The 17,099-nt window shown below is 46.6% G+C and overlaps 1 protein-coding gene across 1 annotated transcript in view; it reads left to right on the forward strand.

The window, feature by feature from the left end:
- The first annotated feature begins 12,880 nt into the window (after positions 1 to 12,880).
- The window catches only part of Hephl1 (hephaestin like 1), a 65,038-nt gene continuing 60,819 nt past the window's right edge, over positions 12,881 to 17,099 (forward strand). The window contains exon 1 of the mRNA XM_051199534.1: positions 12,881 to 13,041. Coding sequence (XP_051055491.1) covers positions 12,881 to 13,041 — 161 coding nt within the window. The remainder of the gene's footprint in view (positions 13,042 to 17,099) is intronic.

The following is a 17,099-nucleotide window of genomic DNA, read 5'->3' on the forward strand; positions in this document are numbered from 1 at the left end:
GGACAAGGTCTCGGTGAAGCGTGTTTAGCAGAATCCCTGTTCCATGGAGGTATGCTAGCTATAGACTCATTTTGGTAACTTGTTACGTACTTCTCAGGTTAATTTTTTTTTTTAAAAACCCATGTCCTCCCTCATTCAGCTTGCAAACCAGAAGAAAATAAGCAGCATTTGTCAAGTAAGTGACTCACACGGTAGCCAAGTGGAAGGCCAAGGCTGGCCTTTCCAGTTCCACTGGGAGGCCTCTAAGAACTGGGCCCATTGCTGTTGTTTTCAGTCAGGAGTGTTTTGCACACCTAAGCATGCTGGCCACGCTGAGGGTCTTCCACACTTGATCATTTAAAGTAAAGGGAATTGTGCACTTTGGGGGCAAAAAACCTTCCTGGCACATGAATGTCTTCTATGGGTCTGTGGACCTTGAAGTTTTGTTTTTTGTTTTCGTTTGTTTGTTTTTATCATGTATCCTGGAATCAGGAGATCCTCTCTGGCCAAGGCCCACAGGGTGTGGTCCTGGGATCAGCAATGGAAGCCATGCCTGAACACTTGAATTCTTAGTTAGGTTTCCCACAGACTACCTACTAAATCAGCTCTTTGTGTTTTAAAAAGGTCTTCAGGTTTTCCTCACAATAATTGCTGCACAGAAGTCCAAATGCATCTATGCCTGTTCACTCTTCCCTGGACACACTGCTAATGTTACCAGTCCATCCATTCCATGTTCAGACGATTGTAATTATTAGAACATATACTTAAAGCCATGACCTCTTATTTACAGGGGACTTCTTCTAAGACTCCCAGAGAATATTCAAAAGGCAGAACTATTTTTAAAATATGTTCCTTTTCTGTTTGTACGTACTTATAAATTTAAGTTATATTAGACATAACAAGAAAGAGTGACATACTAAAATATAATAAAATATATGTATAATAAAACCAATAGGAATGACATCTCTCAAGTTATCATTCCCAGAACTAGGAGGCAGAGACAGGCAGATCTATAACAAGAACCACCCTTCCCAGCCCCAAATAAACACACAGACGCTATATTAGTTGTAAAGCTGTTGGCCAATGGCTAGGGCTTCATATTGGCTATCCCTGTCTTAATTATTAACCCATTTCTATTGGTCTATGTGTTTCCACGTGGTCTTGGCTTACCAGAAAATGCCTTGCGCATCCTGTCTTCCCAGGCTTGTTTCCCAGAATTCTTCTCCTCGTCTCCTAGTCCTGTCTATCTCCCTGCTTGTATTGGCCACAGTGTTCTATTCATCAACCAATAAGAGAAACATATATACAGAAAGACATTCCTCCATCACAGACCTTTATGAGTTCCAGGTCAGCCAGAGCTACATAGTAAGAACCTGTTATTCCCACATAAGAAATACTTTATCGCACTATACTCTCCCATGCGGCACTGTGAGATTACTGTGTCCTCTACAGTTGCGGCCACGTTTATCTTGTTATTTGACACAAGTACTCACTCCTATGCATTGTCACCTGATAAACTGAGTTGGTAGAGACTAAAGGCTGGGTACCGATACACTGTGGACACTCTGGAGGAAGGAATGATCAGGATGGTGTGAAGTTTCCTCACAGAGTATACGACTTGGAAGTAACCCGTTGTTTTATACTAATTACTTGCATCATTGCAACAAAATACCCAATGAGAGCAACTTAAGGAAGGGTTTGTTGTGGATTATAGTTCAGGAGATATGGTCCCTCACGGTAAGGGAGGCACAATGCTGTACAATGTACACGAGGCTGGTCATGCTGCAGTCGGTAGGAAACAGAGCAGTGGCTACCTAGGTTTCGTTTGCTTTCTCCTTCCCATTTACCCAGGACTCCAGCCCGTGGCATGGTGCCACCCACAGTTAGGGTGAGTCCTTTGACCTCAATCACCCTCATTTAGAGAATCCCACTATTTCCTCCATCGGGTTCAGTGTGTCTGGTTTTAAAGTCTTCTGTCCACTTGGAGTCGAGTGTGTGCAGGGTGGTAAGTGTGGATCTACTCACAGTCTTCTAAGTGTAGCCACCCAGTTTGAACAGCCCTGTTTGTGGAAGATGCTGTCTTTCCCAGCAGTGTCTATTTCTGGCTTTACCCAAAATTAGGTGTCTTCCGGTGTGTGGGTTTGTGTCCTAGTGTTAAATTCCTTTCCATTGGCCAATGTGTCTGTTTTTGTGCCAATGCCATGCTGTTTTTATTACTATAGGTCTCTAGCATGTTTGTTTGTTTGTTTGTTTTGTTTGTTTGTGTGGAAATTCTACTTTCAGGGTCTGTGAAGAGTTTGTTTCAAATTTTGATGGGAATTGCATTTTATTTGTAGAATGCTTCAGGTAGAATGGCCGTTTTATATTATGTTAATTCTAGTGATTCATGGGCATGGGAGATCTTTCCACCTTCTGATATCTTCTTCAGTTTCTTAAAGTTTTTTATCATACAAGTCCATATATATATATATATATATATATATATATATATATATATATATATATGTATATTGAGGCTATTGTGAAAAATGTTGTTTCCATGATGTCTTTCTCAGTCTGCTAATTTTTGTGAGATAACTTTGCTCCTTTGCTGAAAGTGTTTATCAGCTGTAGGTGTGTCCTGGTAGATTTTTTTAGGGTCACATATATAATCATAATATCTTCAAATAACGATACTTTGCCTTCTTCCTTTCCATTTGTATTCCCTTAATCTCCTTCAGTTATGTTATTGCTCTAGTTAAGACTTCAAGCACTATGTGGAATTGACAACCTTGTTTCCATTCTGATTTTAGTTTCTTTAGATTGATTTGAGTTCCTCTCCATTTAAGTTGATGTTGGCTATAGGCTTGCTGTAAATTGCCTTTATGATACATACAATGCACGTTCTTCCCAGGACTTTTACCATGAAAGGTGTTGGATTTTGTCAAAGATTTTTTCTGCATCAAATGAGATGATCATATATCTTGTTTTTCCTTAGGTTTGTTTATATGGTGGACTTATTGACATATTTTCATATGTTGAAACTACCATAAATTTCTGGGATGAAGTCTATTTGATCATGGTGGATGGTATTTTTGATATGTTCCTGGATATTTTATTGAGAATTTGGGAAATCGGTATGTCATTCTCTTTGTTTGTTGGGTTTTATGTGGTTTGGGTATCAAGCCTAATAAAATGAATTGGTCAATTTCCTTCTGTTTCTAGAGGAGTATTCACACTGACTATTCTTTGAAAGTCTGGTAGAATTCTGCATTAATACCATATTCCCTGAGCTGTTTTGGTTCATAGACTGTTAATAACTGCTTTTATTCAGTTGGGGCTATACGTCTGTTTAAATTGCTTATCTGATCTTTATTTAACTTTGGTAAGTGGCAGGTATCCAGAAAATTATCCATTTCTTTTAGATTTTCTAATTTGGTGGAGTACAGGTTTGTAAAGTATGTCCTTAGTGATTCTCTGATGTCCTGTGTCTGTTGTTATGTCCCCCTTTTCATCCCTAATAATCTTGTTAATTTAGATATCCTCTTTCTACCTTTTAGTTATTCTGCCTAAAGGTTTGTCAGTCTTAATGATTTTCCCAAAGAATCAGCTCTTTGTTTCATGGATCTTTTGTGTTGCTTTTGTTTGGTTGTTTCTATTTTATGTGATTTCAGCCTTGAGTTATGTTATTTCTTGCCATCTGTTCCTTTCTGGTATGATTTCTTCTTTTTGTTTTAGATCCTTTAGGTATGCTGTAAGTTACTCTATGAGATCTCTTAATTTTTTTTTAATGTTAGGTACTTATTGCTGTGAACTTGCCTTTTAAAACTGCCTTCATTGTGTCCCATAAGTTTGGGTATGTTGTGTATTCATCTTCTTTCAATTCTAGACAGCCTTTAATTTTTCTCTGGACCCATCTTAACCCATCATTCATTAGTGAGTTGTTCAGTTCCCATGAGTCCATAAAATTTTTGTTGTTTCAAGATCTAGCTTTGATCTGTGGTGGTCACTGTTCTTGTGTCTGTTGAGACTTGCTTAATGTCTGCACATGTAGTCAGTTTTGGAGAAAGTTCCTTAGGTACTAAGAAGAAGGGATATTCTTTTGTGTTTGAGTGAAATGCTCTGTAGATGTCTGCTGGCTCCATTTGGTTTATAATGTCAGTTAGCATCAACATTTGTCTGTTTAATTGTTGTCTGGATGGCTTGTTCATTGGTCAGAGTGGGCACTGAAGATTCCCACTATCATCAGTGTGTGAGGATCAGTGTGTGATTAGAGCTGCACTAGTATTTCTTTCATGAACTTGAGTACCATTGTGTTTGGTGCATAGATGTTTAGAATAGCAATGTCCAGACACAGAGATCCATAGCCAAGCACTGGGCCAAGCTCTGAGAGTCCAGTATCAGACAGACTGGGGCATCAGATAGAAGAGGGTATTGGATCCCATCAGAGATGGTTGTGAGCCACCATGTGGTTACTGGGAATTGAACTCGGGACCTCTGGAGGAGTAGCCTGTGCTCTTAACTGCTGATCCATCTCTCTATTCCCCATGGTTAATCTCTTTAAGTTAGAGTTTTCCTTCTAGCATCTTCCGTAGGGTTGGAGTTGTAGGTAGATACTGTTTAAATTTGGTTTTATTGCAGAATATCTTATGTTCTCAATCTTAGAATTGAAACTTTTGCTGGGTATAGTAGTCTGGGCTGGCATCTGTAGTCTTTTAGAGTCTGTAGAACATCTGTTCAGGCCTTCTGGCCTTTAGAGTCTCTACTGAGAAGTCAGGTGTGATTCTAATATTTATTTATTACTTGGTATTTTCCCTTGCAGCCTTTGACATTCTTTCTTCGTCCTGTATAGTTAGTGCTCTGGTTATTATATGCTGAGGGGAATTTCTTTTCTGGTCCAGTCTATTTGGTGTTCTGTATGCTTCTCCTACCCTAATGGGCATCTCTTTGGGTTAGAGAAACGTTCTTCTATCATGTTGTTGAAACTGTTTTCTACGCCTTTGGCCTGGGTTTCTCTTCCTTCCTCTATCCCACATTTCCTGGACTTTTTGTTCTGGGAGCTTTTTAGAGTTAACATTTTCTTTGGCCGATGTCTCCATTTTTTCGATAATGTCCCCAATGCCTGAGATTCTTTCTCATCTCTGTGCTCTGTTGGCGGGGCTCGCCTGTGATGTTGCTATCTGAATTCTCAGCTCTTCAGTCCCAGACGTCCCTCGGTTTGGGTTTGTTTGTTTGTTTTTTTTTAATTGAGTCCATTCCCACTTCCTTCAGCTGTTTGTGTTTTCATGGATTTCTTTAAGGGGTTTATTCGCCTCCTTTTTAAGGAGCTCTATAAAGACTATTGTAAGGTGTTTGTCTAATGCTTCAGCTGTGTCCCAATTCTCTGAGCTTACTGTAGTAGGGGTTCTAGGACCTGTTGTTGATGGTATTTTTACGTCGGTGTCTGGACATCTGGTTAGGGAAGATCGGAATGAGGTGCTGATTAATGGACTTGTCTTTATTAGGTGGGTGTTTTGTTCCTTGGTTGCTGTTGCCCTTTCTGGTTTTTGGTAGGATGAGGCGGCTGTGTGTTGCCTGGTATGGAATTCCTCTAGGATCTATTAGGTGTGGCCACTGGAAGTTCTGGTAAAGTATGTTTCTAGGTATTGGGAGCTGACACTTAGGAATGGGATTGGGTTAGGAGATGGGAGGTGGGTGGGTGATGAGGGGCATCCACAGGAGGGAAGAAAGCATGGTATTCCATTCTTAGTCCTCTTGGGAATGAGGCCATAGAGTGAGGAGAGGTCAGAACAGGTGGTCTGCTCCAGAGCTGGGATGACCCTCGGGTAGGAGAGGAGAGAGAGTGAAGATCCATAGTTAGGCAGGGCAGTGCAGGTGCACACCTTTAATCACAGCCCTCTGGAGGCAGAGGCAGGCAAATCTCTGAGTCTGAGGTCAACTTGGTCTACAGAGCAAGTTCCAGGATGGCCAAGGCTACACAGAGAAAGAATCTCCAAAACCAAAATTGAAAAAAAAAAAGCCAAAAACCAAAAACCTTAGACTATTTGCCTTTGAGTTCCCAGGGAAGCATGTTGGTGTTGAACTGGGGTGTGGCGGGTGTTTGGAGGGGAAGACCCATGTGATCCACTGGAGGAGAGAGGTGGTAGCGGCTGTCTGCTACAAAGCAGCGTAATCAGGGACTGGATGGGCAGGAGAGGAGGCAGAGGCAAGGACCAGCCTATCCTGATGAATGTACTAGTGAAGGAATGGGAAAGTAAAGGATTCATGATGTTGAAACTATTTTTTTTTTTTTTTGGAGTGGAGAACTTATTAGAATTTAGGATTCACAAATATACATACCTGCAGGCCAGGCGTTCTGAGCTGGCAACGCAGACTGATACAACACAGGCGTTGTGAGGTCTGTGATGAGCGAGGAGAAGCATGTCCCTGATGTAAATAAAACTCACACTCTTTATGGGACACTATTTTAGAGCAATTGATTGTGGCGGAGTCAGCCTGTGAGCTGAGGGCTGACCTCCTGAATTAGATGGAGACTGCGGTTCGAAACTGCCTCAATGGGTGTCTCCTACCCTGGCAGACTTTCCTCTCCATCTCACCCTGCTCATGGGAAAAGGCCTAATAAATTCATCCGTGCGCTGCAGACACACCAGGGAGATCAATACTGCGAGACCGCTTAAAAGTTTTACAGGGTTCATCTCACTGCAAAGGAAGAGCACTCTGGTGGTGGGATTCAGGCCTTAGTGACGAGGCCAGGCAGAAGTTGGCTACGTTCCGGGACCCATGCTGCGTGTATCTACCTGCCCACACCTGAGAGATGAAGCCCTACAATAAAGCCCTTCTCCCCCAAACGGCTTTTACTTTGATGGCCAGAACGATCTCTCCTGGGAATCTGTGTCCCTGGGAGATCTCAGCTCGGACAGCACCCACTTGCTGCTAGAGCCCTCACTATTTAAGAGTATCTTGCGTGTGTGCGTTGGTTCATATGTGAATGTGTGAGTGGCCACATGTAGGCCAGAGACTGAATGGTACCTGAGGCTCATACATTTGCCTAGATTGGCTGGCTGTCAAACTCCAGGGATCCTCTCTTCTCTCTCTTCAATAAGAAAACAAAACCTAAACCCTGGGTTGGGTTCGAAAGGGGAGATGGAAGCCTGAGCCCACTAGCATCCAGGACCCAGGGCCTGTGCTAAGCTGGCATTCTGGGAGTCCCTTGTTCTGAGTGCTTTCCTCTAAAATGGCTCCTCTCTGCTTTCTGGACCGACTGTGCCATTGAGGACGTTCCTGGCCTTGGGCTCTGCAAGTCTCTTGGGTACTTGTGCCCCAGGGTTGACAGTTTGACCAGATGCTGGGGTTACAGGCTTGTTCCAGGGCCTTGGGGCTAACTCGAGGTTCAGCAGGTGTGGCTGCTTCTCATGGGGATCGCTTCTTTTGGGGACCTTGAGATTGGTTTCCTGGGACAGTCTGCAAACATGTGAGGCTGCTCGGGCTCACACACCTCAGGGTAGCTCTGACAACTCCTCAAGGTCAAGCCTCACAGAGCTCTTGGGTATTCCCCAGGCTACATTGCCTCATGCAGAGAGAGGGGGCAGGGAAGGGGCCAGCTCCTCTACACTACTTCCTTCTAGGAAGCCGGTGGCTTTTCTCTTAGGGCTTGAAGAAAGTAAGGTACCTCCAGGTCCTTGCCTAACTTGAGAAACAAAGATCCTCTCTTCATAATGAAAGTACTGGTGAGTCTGCACATTGATATTGGGGCAGCTCATTTTGTAATTGCAAAGTCTGGTGTCAGCCCAGAAGGATGAGCTCCATGAATGAGTACAGAGAACAATTGTATATTTGTTTGGATTTATTTATGGCATTTCATGTGTATCTGTGTGTCTGCCTGACTGTTTGTCAAGGGTTAGGGTTAGGGTTAGGGTTAGGGTGCCCCAGGAGCCAGCAAAGGGGAATCAGTTTCCCGGGTGGATGTGAACAGCTGTGGGTGCTGGGGACCAAGCCCAGGTCCCCTGCAAGGGCAGCAAGTGCTGGTCACTGCTGCACGGGCCGTGGCTCTAGCTCTGGAGATGAGTCTTGAAACCCCAACAGCAGGCCCTCCCTCTTCTGGCCACTGAGCCTCACAACCATCGTCTGCTCTTTACTCTCATCATGTCTACATTTGTATCCCATTTGTTTATGTGTCTATGTATCTTTTGGGTCTTGTTTGTTTGTTTGAGACAGGGTGTTTCTACATAGCTCTGGCTGCTCTGGAACTCATGTAGACCAGGATGGCCTCAACTCATAGAAAGTCACCAGCCTTTGCTTCCCAAGTGCTGGGATTAAAGGCATGGATTTTTTTTTAAAATGATGTTAATAGGTTGAGATTTCCAGAAGAGAGACTTCTACATGTTTTATTCCATCCTATAACATGTAAGTGTGCTACAGACCAGGGGCCTGGGCCACTTCTTCATGCTCAGGCACTTTCCAGGTGTGTGTGTGTGTGTGTGTGTGTGTGTGTGTGTGTGTGTGTGTATGGGGGGGAATGAGATTCTAGTTAAGAGCAAGACTCCAGCCACCAGGACCAGGGGCTGGCAGGGGCAAGCTGGTGGCCCCTGAGACCTCCTGTGTAGGAGAGCAGCACCAGAAGGCTGGTGAGATGCCGTTTCCAAGGAGATGTCAGTGTGTCAGGGAGAGTGATGCTTAAGGCATTAAGATGATAGACAGGGTGAGCAGGGCCAGCCTGCCCACCGCATAGGAAGCCAGAGGTGATTAAAGCTGGTGGAGGAGGCTGGCGTGGGGTGTGCCAGGAAGTTGAGGAAGCATCTGGGAGGATTGGAGAGGATAGGAAGGAATTTCCTGGGGGTGGAGGGTGGGGTGGGTGGAGGGGGGGCTGGGAGTAAAAGGGGGGAATGGAACAGAATGGTATGTTTGAGAGTTTATGGGTTTCTTGACCCTTAGGGTTTTATTTGGATGTCAGGAATGGATGGGCTGCACTCAAGAGGCAGTTTTGGGGTCCTTCTCTGGCACCTAGGTGTGTGGAGACCCTGAGCCCAGTTTTCCTTGGCGTGCGTGAAACAAGCACCCATGGGTATTCTGTTATCCTGCTCTTCTCTCTACTGGGCATCTTTGTAGGAAGGTGGTCTTTGGAGACTAAAGGGGGTGAGAAAATCACCTGGCCATTCTAAGCCTCAGCATCCCCACCTGTCAGACAAAGACAAAAATGGTTCTCACTCTAAGGGTGGTTGGTATAATAAGCAAATGAGGTAACACATTTGAGCATTGCCAGACTCAAAATGGAGTTACTTAAATCCCTCTAGAGAGACAAACAAAGGCCAGAGACTATGGAGTGAGGCTCATGAATATTTGCCTGAAACCAGAGCCACACCCCAGCTTTAGAGGACTTCTTCTGGGGTGTCAGCTGGGCTGCAGCCAGCAGTGGCCGGTTCTCCTTTGAGCTGAGCTTCTTGTAGGATGCTATCAGGAAAAGGCAAGAGACAAGTCACTCCACCTGACTTGCCTTCTCTCTTTTATCCGGTCTATGGTGGTTTGAATGAGAGTCCCCGAGGGCTCCTATGTTTGGATATTTGGTCTCCAGTGGATGGAACTATTTGGAAAGGATTAGTATGTATGGCTTTTTTAGAGAAGATGTGTCAAAGGAGGGTGGGTCCACAGCATTCCCGCATTCAGTCTCTCTCCCTGCCTCTCTCCCCCCCTCTCCCTGTCTCTCTCCCTGTCTCTCTTCCCCCTCTCCCTGTCTCTCTCCCTGTCTCTCTCCCTGCCTCTCTCTCCCCCCTGTTTCTTTCCCTGTCTCTCTCCCCGTCTCTCTCTCCCCCCTCTCTCCCCCTGTCTCTCTCTCTCCCTGTCTCTCCCCCTGCCTCTCTCTCCCCCTCTCCCTGTCTCTTTCCCTGTCTCTCTCCCTGCCTCTCTCTCCCCCCTCTCCCTGTCTCTCTCTCCCCCTCCCTGTCTCTCTCCCCCTGCCTCTCCCTTCCCCCCCTCCCCCTTGTGATTATGGATCAGATGTAAGCTCTCAGCTAGTGTTTCCTGTTGTTGGCTCCCCACCATGATGGTCATGGACTCTGACCCTCTGTAACCATGAGCCCCAAATTAAATGCTTTCTTTTACAAGTTGGCCTGGTCAGGGTATGCTGTCACAGCAACAGAAAAGTAACTAAGACACTGTGCAAACTTAATGCCCCGTGAGGGATATTGCACACTAAACCTGAGGGAGGTGGATAACCACTTATAAGGTCGTAGACACAGAAAAAAAGCGGAGCCATATTTCAAATATGAGTCCATACCCCAGACTACCACACTCACACATAGCAGAGCAACTGGGTTAAACAGAAGCCAAGGCCAGGCCACCCCACCCTGGGAGCAAGCAGTAACATCACATCAGAGATGGCGCCCGCCAGGCAGAAGAACTCTTCCTGCTTGGTTGACATCCTGGGAGTCTCCTGTCATCTGATCATTGTTATCAGGCAAACTGCATGTGTCTGTTCCTACAGAATTAATTTTTCTAGGGTTGGTACACGTGACTTCATTTCACATACCTCGGGATGAAGTCTTGCTTGTGGGTTCAAAGTAATTTCTGTGATTCTCCTCGCTTTTATTATTTGAAGGGATCCCCTTAGATGCCTGGAGAGCATATGCTTAGCACGAATAAGGTTCAATCCCCAACACCACGGGAGCAAACAGAAGGAGGGGGGGAAGATGTGTGTCCTGTCACGGCATTCACATCACACACTTTGCAGGTCCATGGATGTTCCCTGTTAAATCCGTTTCGAGTGTTTCTGTTTGTTATCCCGGCTGGCTCATATGAAAGGCTCGGTACAGAGATTGCTGAATAGCATGCGCTTGTGTTTCTGTAAGCACCCAATATTGATTCATTCACACATGCTTGATTTTGCCATGCTACCAGTGTCTACAGGGAGGTCGTTTTCTTCAACGGTGCAGCACAGGTTCCCATGCCCCTGTAAAGGACCTACTATTCATGCTCATGTAAGCAACCCAATTCAATCCAGGGCTCACACTGAGAAATTAGACTCAAAAGGGGGAGGAAGACTTGCTGGGAAGGACTTCAGCAGGACGGGGGCAGTGAGAGGGACATGGGGGCAAACAAGCTCAAAATCATTGCATACCTGTGTACAGTGTCAATTAGCGGATAAAAATGGCCGTGCCGTATTTCAGAGAGTTGTATGGTTTCATGCCACTGTAGCTCCACCCCAGGGTGTTCACTGGGGACATCAATGGGGTTAGTCCATTCATTGGAGGACAAATTGCAAGGTTCCTGCTTTGCTTGTGCCGAGTAGCGCCTCCAGCACGAAAGTGGATGTTACTACAGGCTTCCTCATCAGATTCGTGACATCCGCTATAACCCCATCTTGCCCTACCAATCACATTATGTGTTTCTTCTGTGCCAGTTTCCTTTCTCTGGGGCATTTGAACAGTGCATTTATCGCCCTGGGTAGAGACGTTTCAAACTTCCAGGGACTTTTTCAGGAATCCTATCACTTGTGACAAACTCTTCTCCCTGCAGGACTAAGTTCTGCTCTACAAAGGGTCTTCCTGTGTCAATTGCATCTGCCGTAGCCACTCTGGCTACCCTCATGCAGCCCAATACTTCCATGTTACCGGGCTGGCCTCACATTATCTGTGCAGCCAAAGCTGGCCTTGAGCTCTGGATTCTCCTGCCTCTTGGGTGCTGGGGATCCAGGCACGCCCCCAGCCCCATTCTGCAGACTTGATTTTGAATCCGAGACAGCAACACACAAGTGTTAGCTAGGGTGGCACTTGCAAAGTCTGTCAGTGCCATGGGAATGAGGACTTGGGTGGCTGGTGAGCTGTGTTAATGAGCTGGTGGCTGCTGTGCTGGGACGCAGGCAGGCTCTCTGTGGAACTGTCCTCTTGAAAGTTATGGGAAGTCCCTCAGGTAAGACTCGCAGACAGTCTTGGACCGATCAGCTGATTCCTCAATGCTATGAGGTTGGCAAGCAGAGGAGCTTGGGTCCAAACCTAAGTCTGCCCAGCTGCAGAGCCCTGGAGGCTGTTCCTTCACACCAAGGCAGCTGGCTCAGGGACATCCTTGTGTGACGCTCAGACTGGCTCTCCTCCAGAGTTGGACAAGGTCTCTTTCAACACGGAGATTCTAGGTCACAGCTCAAAGCGTATGAGGAAACATTCCTGTCACCCTTTTATTCAAAGATCTGCAGTCTGGAGGGGACTGCCTCCTCTGACATAGTCAGGCATCTTGGAGGAAGATGGTTGATTTAAGGGTGGTAAGGTCTAAGCTCTGGGTTGACCAGGGCAGCCGAGCCCCTCAACTTTGTCAGTAGGATCCGAGTATTTGGGGGAGATGAGTGAGCTGACAGGTCTGTGGTGGGTTTTATGGTGCTGTCGGGGAGCTTTGTGCTTTGACATGAGTGTTTCCTATAGCCTCATAAAACGAGCTAGAAGGCATTACATCATCCCCTCTGCCTTCCCAACAGAGACCAGACCTTTTTGCATGCTTGGAGCATTTCCTGATGGTCCACTCTGGCCAGCCCACTTACCCAGTTTGCAAAGCGCTGTAAAAGGTGTGGAGGAAAGGCCAGGTGGGGAGAACCCATCAGCTCAGGTTGTTTCCCTGCCGGTCCTGGGAAAGGCAATTGGCTCATATTAGAGTCCAGTACCACAATCTCTCAGAAACAGGCCCATTTAGCTGGGGCAGTAAATGAATAAGCCAGTTATGCATCTCCTGGGTGGCTGGCAAGTTTGTCGTCAAGGCAACTCTCCCACTAAGGGAGGTCTGCTTGCACAAGTTGTCAGCCTCTGTCCCAACCCCAAGCTACCTGAGGAGGAGGGGCCAGGCCAGGCCATTCCTTATTTATAACTCGCTCTGAGTGAGGGGGAGGGATCACGGGGGTTGACTCCCTTGCAGGCTGCCTGCCTGCCTGCCGGAGTTACATCCACAAATGTCTCAGCAGGCTTCCTGCATCCTTCTCAAGTTCCTGGGTCTGCTTGGGCTGGTTGGTGCAGTCACCAGAACATACTACATTGGGATTGTGGAAGAGTACTGGAACTATGTGCCTCAGGGGAAGGACGTTATTACTGGGAAGAGCTTCTCAGAAGACAAGTGAGTGAACGTGGGTCCTCACGGACTCCCTGACCTCTTTTCAACTCAGTGCCGGGGAGGTTGTGTTCCTGAGGTGGCTATGATGGAGGCCAGCTGACTGAGGTGGAAAGGCAGGTTTTGCCTCTGCCTGAGGATCTCTAGCCAAGGTGGATCTGTAACTTGTGAGAGAACTTCTCCTCCGTGTATCCACTGAGCGAGCTGTTTGATACCCTTGATTTCCACAACTAGGTGCTTTGAATAGTTGCTTTTCTTTGGCAGTTTCTAGACTCTGGAGGATTCTAGGACTCTGTTACAAAGAAAAACAAAGGCAAACTTGTGGAGATTTGAGCATTTCTAGGGACTAATTGTCAAAGCTGTTTTCTTGGCTCTGTTTGTGGACTGTGGTATCTTGGCCAGGCTGGATTTGGCCACACTTTTCTTTCCTGGTGTGAGATGTAAAATGGGTGGTGACAGTAGATCTGTCTGGATTTGAAGGGTTTCCTTGAGTCTACTTAGAAATAGGTCTTCCTCTGCTGAGCAGCTTTTTCCAGCCTTCATCCCTTCATCCCGAAGGGCTGGAGCTCACGGCAGGGTTGGGGAGGATGATGCTGGGGTGCGGCTGGCTTTTACTTAGTGGAGAACGCCCCTCTACTCCAAGGCCCAGCACGGTTCTTGTTCCACAGTCTCCCTAAGAAGCCACCCACTGGCTCCGGAGGCTGTGATGGTGTGTTTTCAACTTCCTTTTTCTCAGAGCATTTTGGATCTGGCAACTGTTGGGTAACTGAATTCATACTCCTTCCTCGATGGACAGAGACCAGTGCAGTCAACACCCACGTTCTATTTCCTAAAGATGAGCTTATTTGCTCAAATTCAGGAATGGCGTGTGGTCTGCCAGTAAATCTTCTCGAGCCAGCTCTCTCTGCCTAGAGGGAAGACCTAAGACCCAGTTTGCTTCTTTGATATTCAACTTCCTGCCTTTCTAATAATACAATCATGGTACTCGGGTGTCCTTTTTTTTTTTTTATGAGGGTCATACGAAATTGGGGGCTAAAGATTTTCCCTTGAGCTTTGTATTGAACAGGTTTTTTGGGGGGAGGGGATAGGGTTAATTCCAAAGAAAGTACTTGATATATTCTGGTCCTCCAACTTCTGTCTGTCATGGTCATAGTCCTTAACACATGAACCAGACATTAAAAAGTACCCTAACTGTGGAAGTCATGTCTGAAATCAGGGCTCTGCTGCCAGAGAAAGAGGTCACAGGAAAATGGACATTGGGATGCTCAGAATAAGCACACAGGAACAATATGATCATTTTTGATCCATGCCTGGTATTAGGAGCTCTTAACCCACTTGTGCCCACACATGCTATTAATCCCATTTTCCCCCCTGAGGTTGAATACTTGCTGTAGTTTACCAGGCAAAAGGCCTCATCAAACTCCTGGCTCGGGGCCCAGGGCCCATGTGTCCTCTTTCCACGCAACCTACTTCTTGGGAAAGGTGACCATTTCCTACTGAGCTGGTATGAACGTTCTAGAAAGTCTTGATTCTTACCCAGGGTGCATTGGATCTCACTTGCCTTCTTCTTGGGGAAAAACTGAAAGTGGTCCTGAATGGTCAGTGGCCCACATTGACTTCCCGAATTTGTTTAAAACCTCCAAATAACTCAAGACTCACATGCTATTTACGCAAAGCAGGGTACAAGAACAAAGGGGGTCTTCCTGTGGACTCCTTCAACTAGAAGGTGCTTTGAATAGAGGCCAACACCATGGGTGAGAATTCTTAGGTGAAAAAGAAACTAGACATCTCTGTGGACCAGATTTGAGTGAGGCATCCTTACACCAGCTTTGGCTTCATATAACCGGGTGCCGGGCTTTGAAGCAGCTGGCACATGGTGATGTCACGTTGATGACAGCTGGATTCCAAGGCTTCTCCTCTGCATGGGGACATCTTTGTGTAGACCTGTCGCTGTCTCTTGAAAGGAGGATGCAGGTTACCCCAACAGTGCTTTCTGGAAAGTTCCAGGCTGTGGCAGGTGTCTGAGGCAGAGCCCCAGGAAGTATCCTTGTTGGCAGACTTGATTGTAGTCTCCAGTCCATACCCAGCTGCATGTGAAGAGGCAGGACATAGAGGAGCCTACCATGCACACCCTGGAATCACTCGAGCATCATGGTAACAGCAGCGGAGAAGGCCTGATATACCAACTAACCCTTTTTTTCCCCCAAAGAACCTTATCAGTGGCAACAGAGAAAAAGCCCAGACATCTGGATCTTTAAAGCAAAAATAAGCCACTTTAGACTCCATCCTGGCAGGTCATTGTTCTGGGTAACTCAGGCAAATTCAGAAGGTCTAGGGACCCAGGGGTCCAATGTTCCACCAGAAGGGAGCATTCTTGAAAACTAATCTAGACTTCTAGTTTTCTATACCTCAACTTGGAAGTGTGGTGTTGAACATGCCACACAGTCTATTGCGTTTCTAAATGTGGCCAGGAAGGGTCTTAAATCACCATCAGGCTGTAGTTTCGAAGCTAAGTGGAAAACATTCCCACCTGGTGTTCTAGTTTTAGGGAGGGGAGGGTCCCAGGGAGATGAGTGGAACTGGTGTGATTTTCAAATGTCCAGTCTTTTGAAACCGAAGCCACAGAAGACCTAGGAACCAGAGTGTGGCTACGTGATTGCTTTGGGGGTGTTCTGTGTTTTATTTTTTCGATGCCCCCAGTATTTAAGAAAGACTAAAAGCAAAGTGTGGTGGCTTAAAGGCATCACATTGTCTGTATCTGGGTCGGTATGAACCGCCCACATGGGTGCTAGGAACTGAACTCAGGTCCTCTGCAAGAGCAGTGTATTCTCTTAACTGCTCAGCCATCTCTCAGGCCCCCTCCATCATCTGAGGCTGCCAACTCCTCAGGTGATGCTGATGAAGTCCTCTCCTAGGACTCCAGGTAGATCTAGGTTGTTTCCCTCCTAACCCGACTGGGGTCCTCCTCCTCATACACAGAGATGTTTCTCTTCCCTCTGTGTCCTTTTGTGCGTATGTGAAGCCAGAGTCAGAGCTCCAGGAGGACAGAGGGAGAGGCCCCCTTCCACTACAGCCTTGTCAGTGGCCATATTGTTCGTGAAGCTGACCCGAAGGCCTATACTCAGGGTCTGTGAAGCCAAACCGCCACTTTGTGCAGCTGTTCCAGTTGCTTTCCCTTCGGATAAGAGAAATTGAGAAGGAAAAGAAAGTAACAGGAGAAAAGAGAGTGGACATCAACGTTTTAGCAATGCCAAGACTCTCCGCGCCCCAAAGTCAGCAGAATGGAGACCCTTGGGGTCCTGCAGGAGAGATGGGGATCAAGCGGCAATTCTTTTGCTGAGATTCGAACAGCTGGACGGTGCCGTTTAGCTCCCCAGTGTGATACCTTTGCTTGATCACAGTGGCCAAGACGGTATCTGGGAATGCCAAGCACTAACGTTTCCTAGAAGGTGTAGGGTTTCAGAAGTGTGTTCTGTTTAGAAACATATTCTCTGAGTGCGCGTCTCTCTTCCCTGGGTGGAATGGGGACACCAGTCTCCTTTGATTTCCCTGGGATCTGTGTCAGCATTTTGATCCATTCGTGCCAGGACTGCTGGGGCTCATAAAGAACTTAATTAAGGTGTGACTGTGCTTTGGTGGTGAACCCTGCTCTTTAATGGAGCTGAGTGGGTCATCTTAGTTAAAGCCAGAGGGTTTTTTTTTTTTTTTCTTTACCACGACCCTATTAGGCAAGCGCTGTACACGTATCTTCTTCCCAGTGGGATGCAAGGCTGCCTGTGGAAGTGAGATGCCCTTGATCGTGACTGTAGCTGGTTTCTGTCAAAGCCCCTGCACTGGAGGGGCTACTAGGGGCAGCTCCCCTTACCATCACTTCAGCAGCCCATTGGTAGGGCAGAGCTTGAGTCTCTAGGAGGAGGGTCTACGATGAGTATGAGCAAGAGACTTCCCCCTCTACCAGAAAGGAGGGCTTTTAGAGGGAGCAGGACGGTGGCGGAGAGGCTCCTAGAAGATCGAGAACAAGGGCGAGGGTCTCATTTCATCGTGTTTGGTCAGAGATGAACAGC

This window comes from Phodopus roborovskii, unplaced genomic scaffold (genome assembly GCF_943737965.1).
Source record: "Phodopus roborovskii unplaced genomic scaffold, PHOROB, whole genome shotgun sequence".
In the NCBI taxonomy this organism is placed as follows: Eukaryota; Metazoa; Chordata; class Mammalia; order Rodentia; family Cricetidae; genus Phodopus; species Phodopus roborovskii.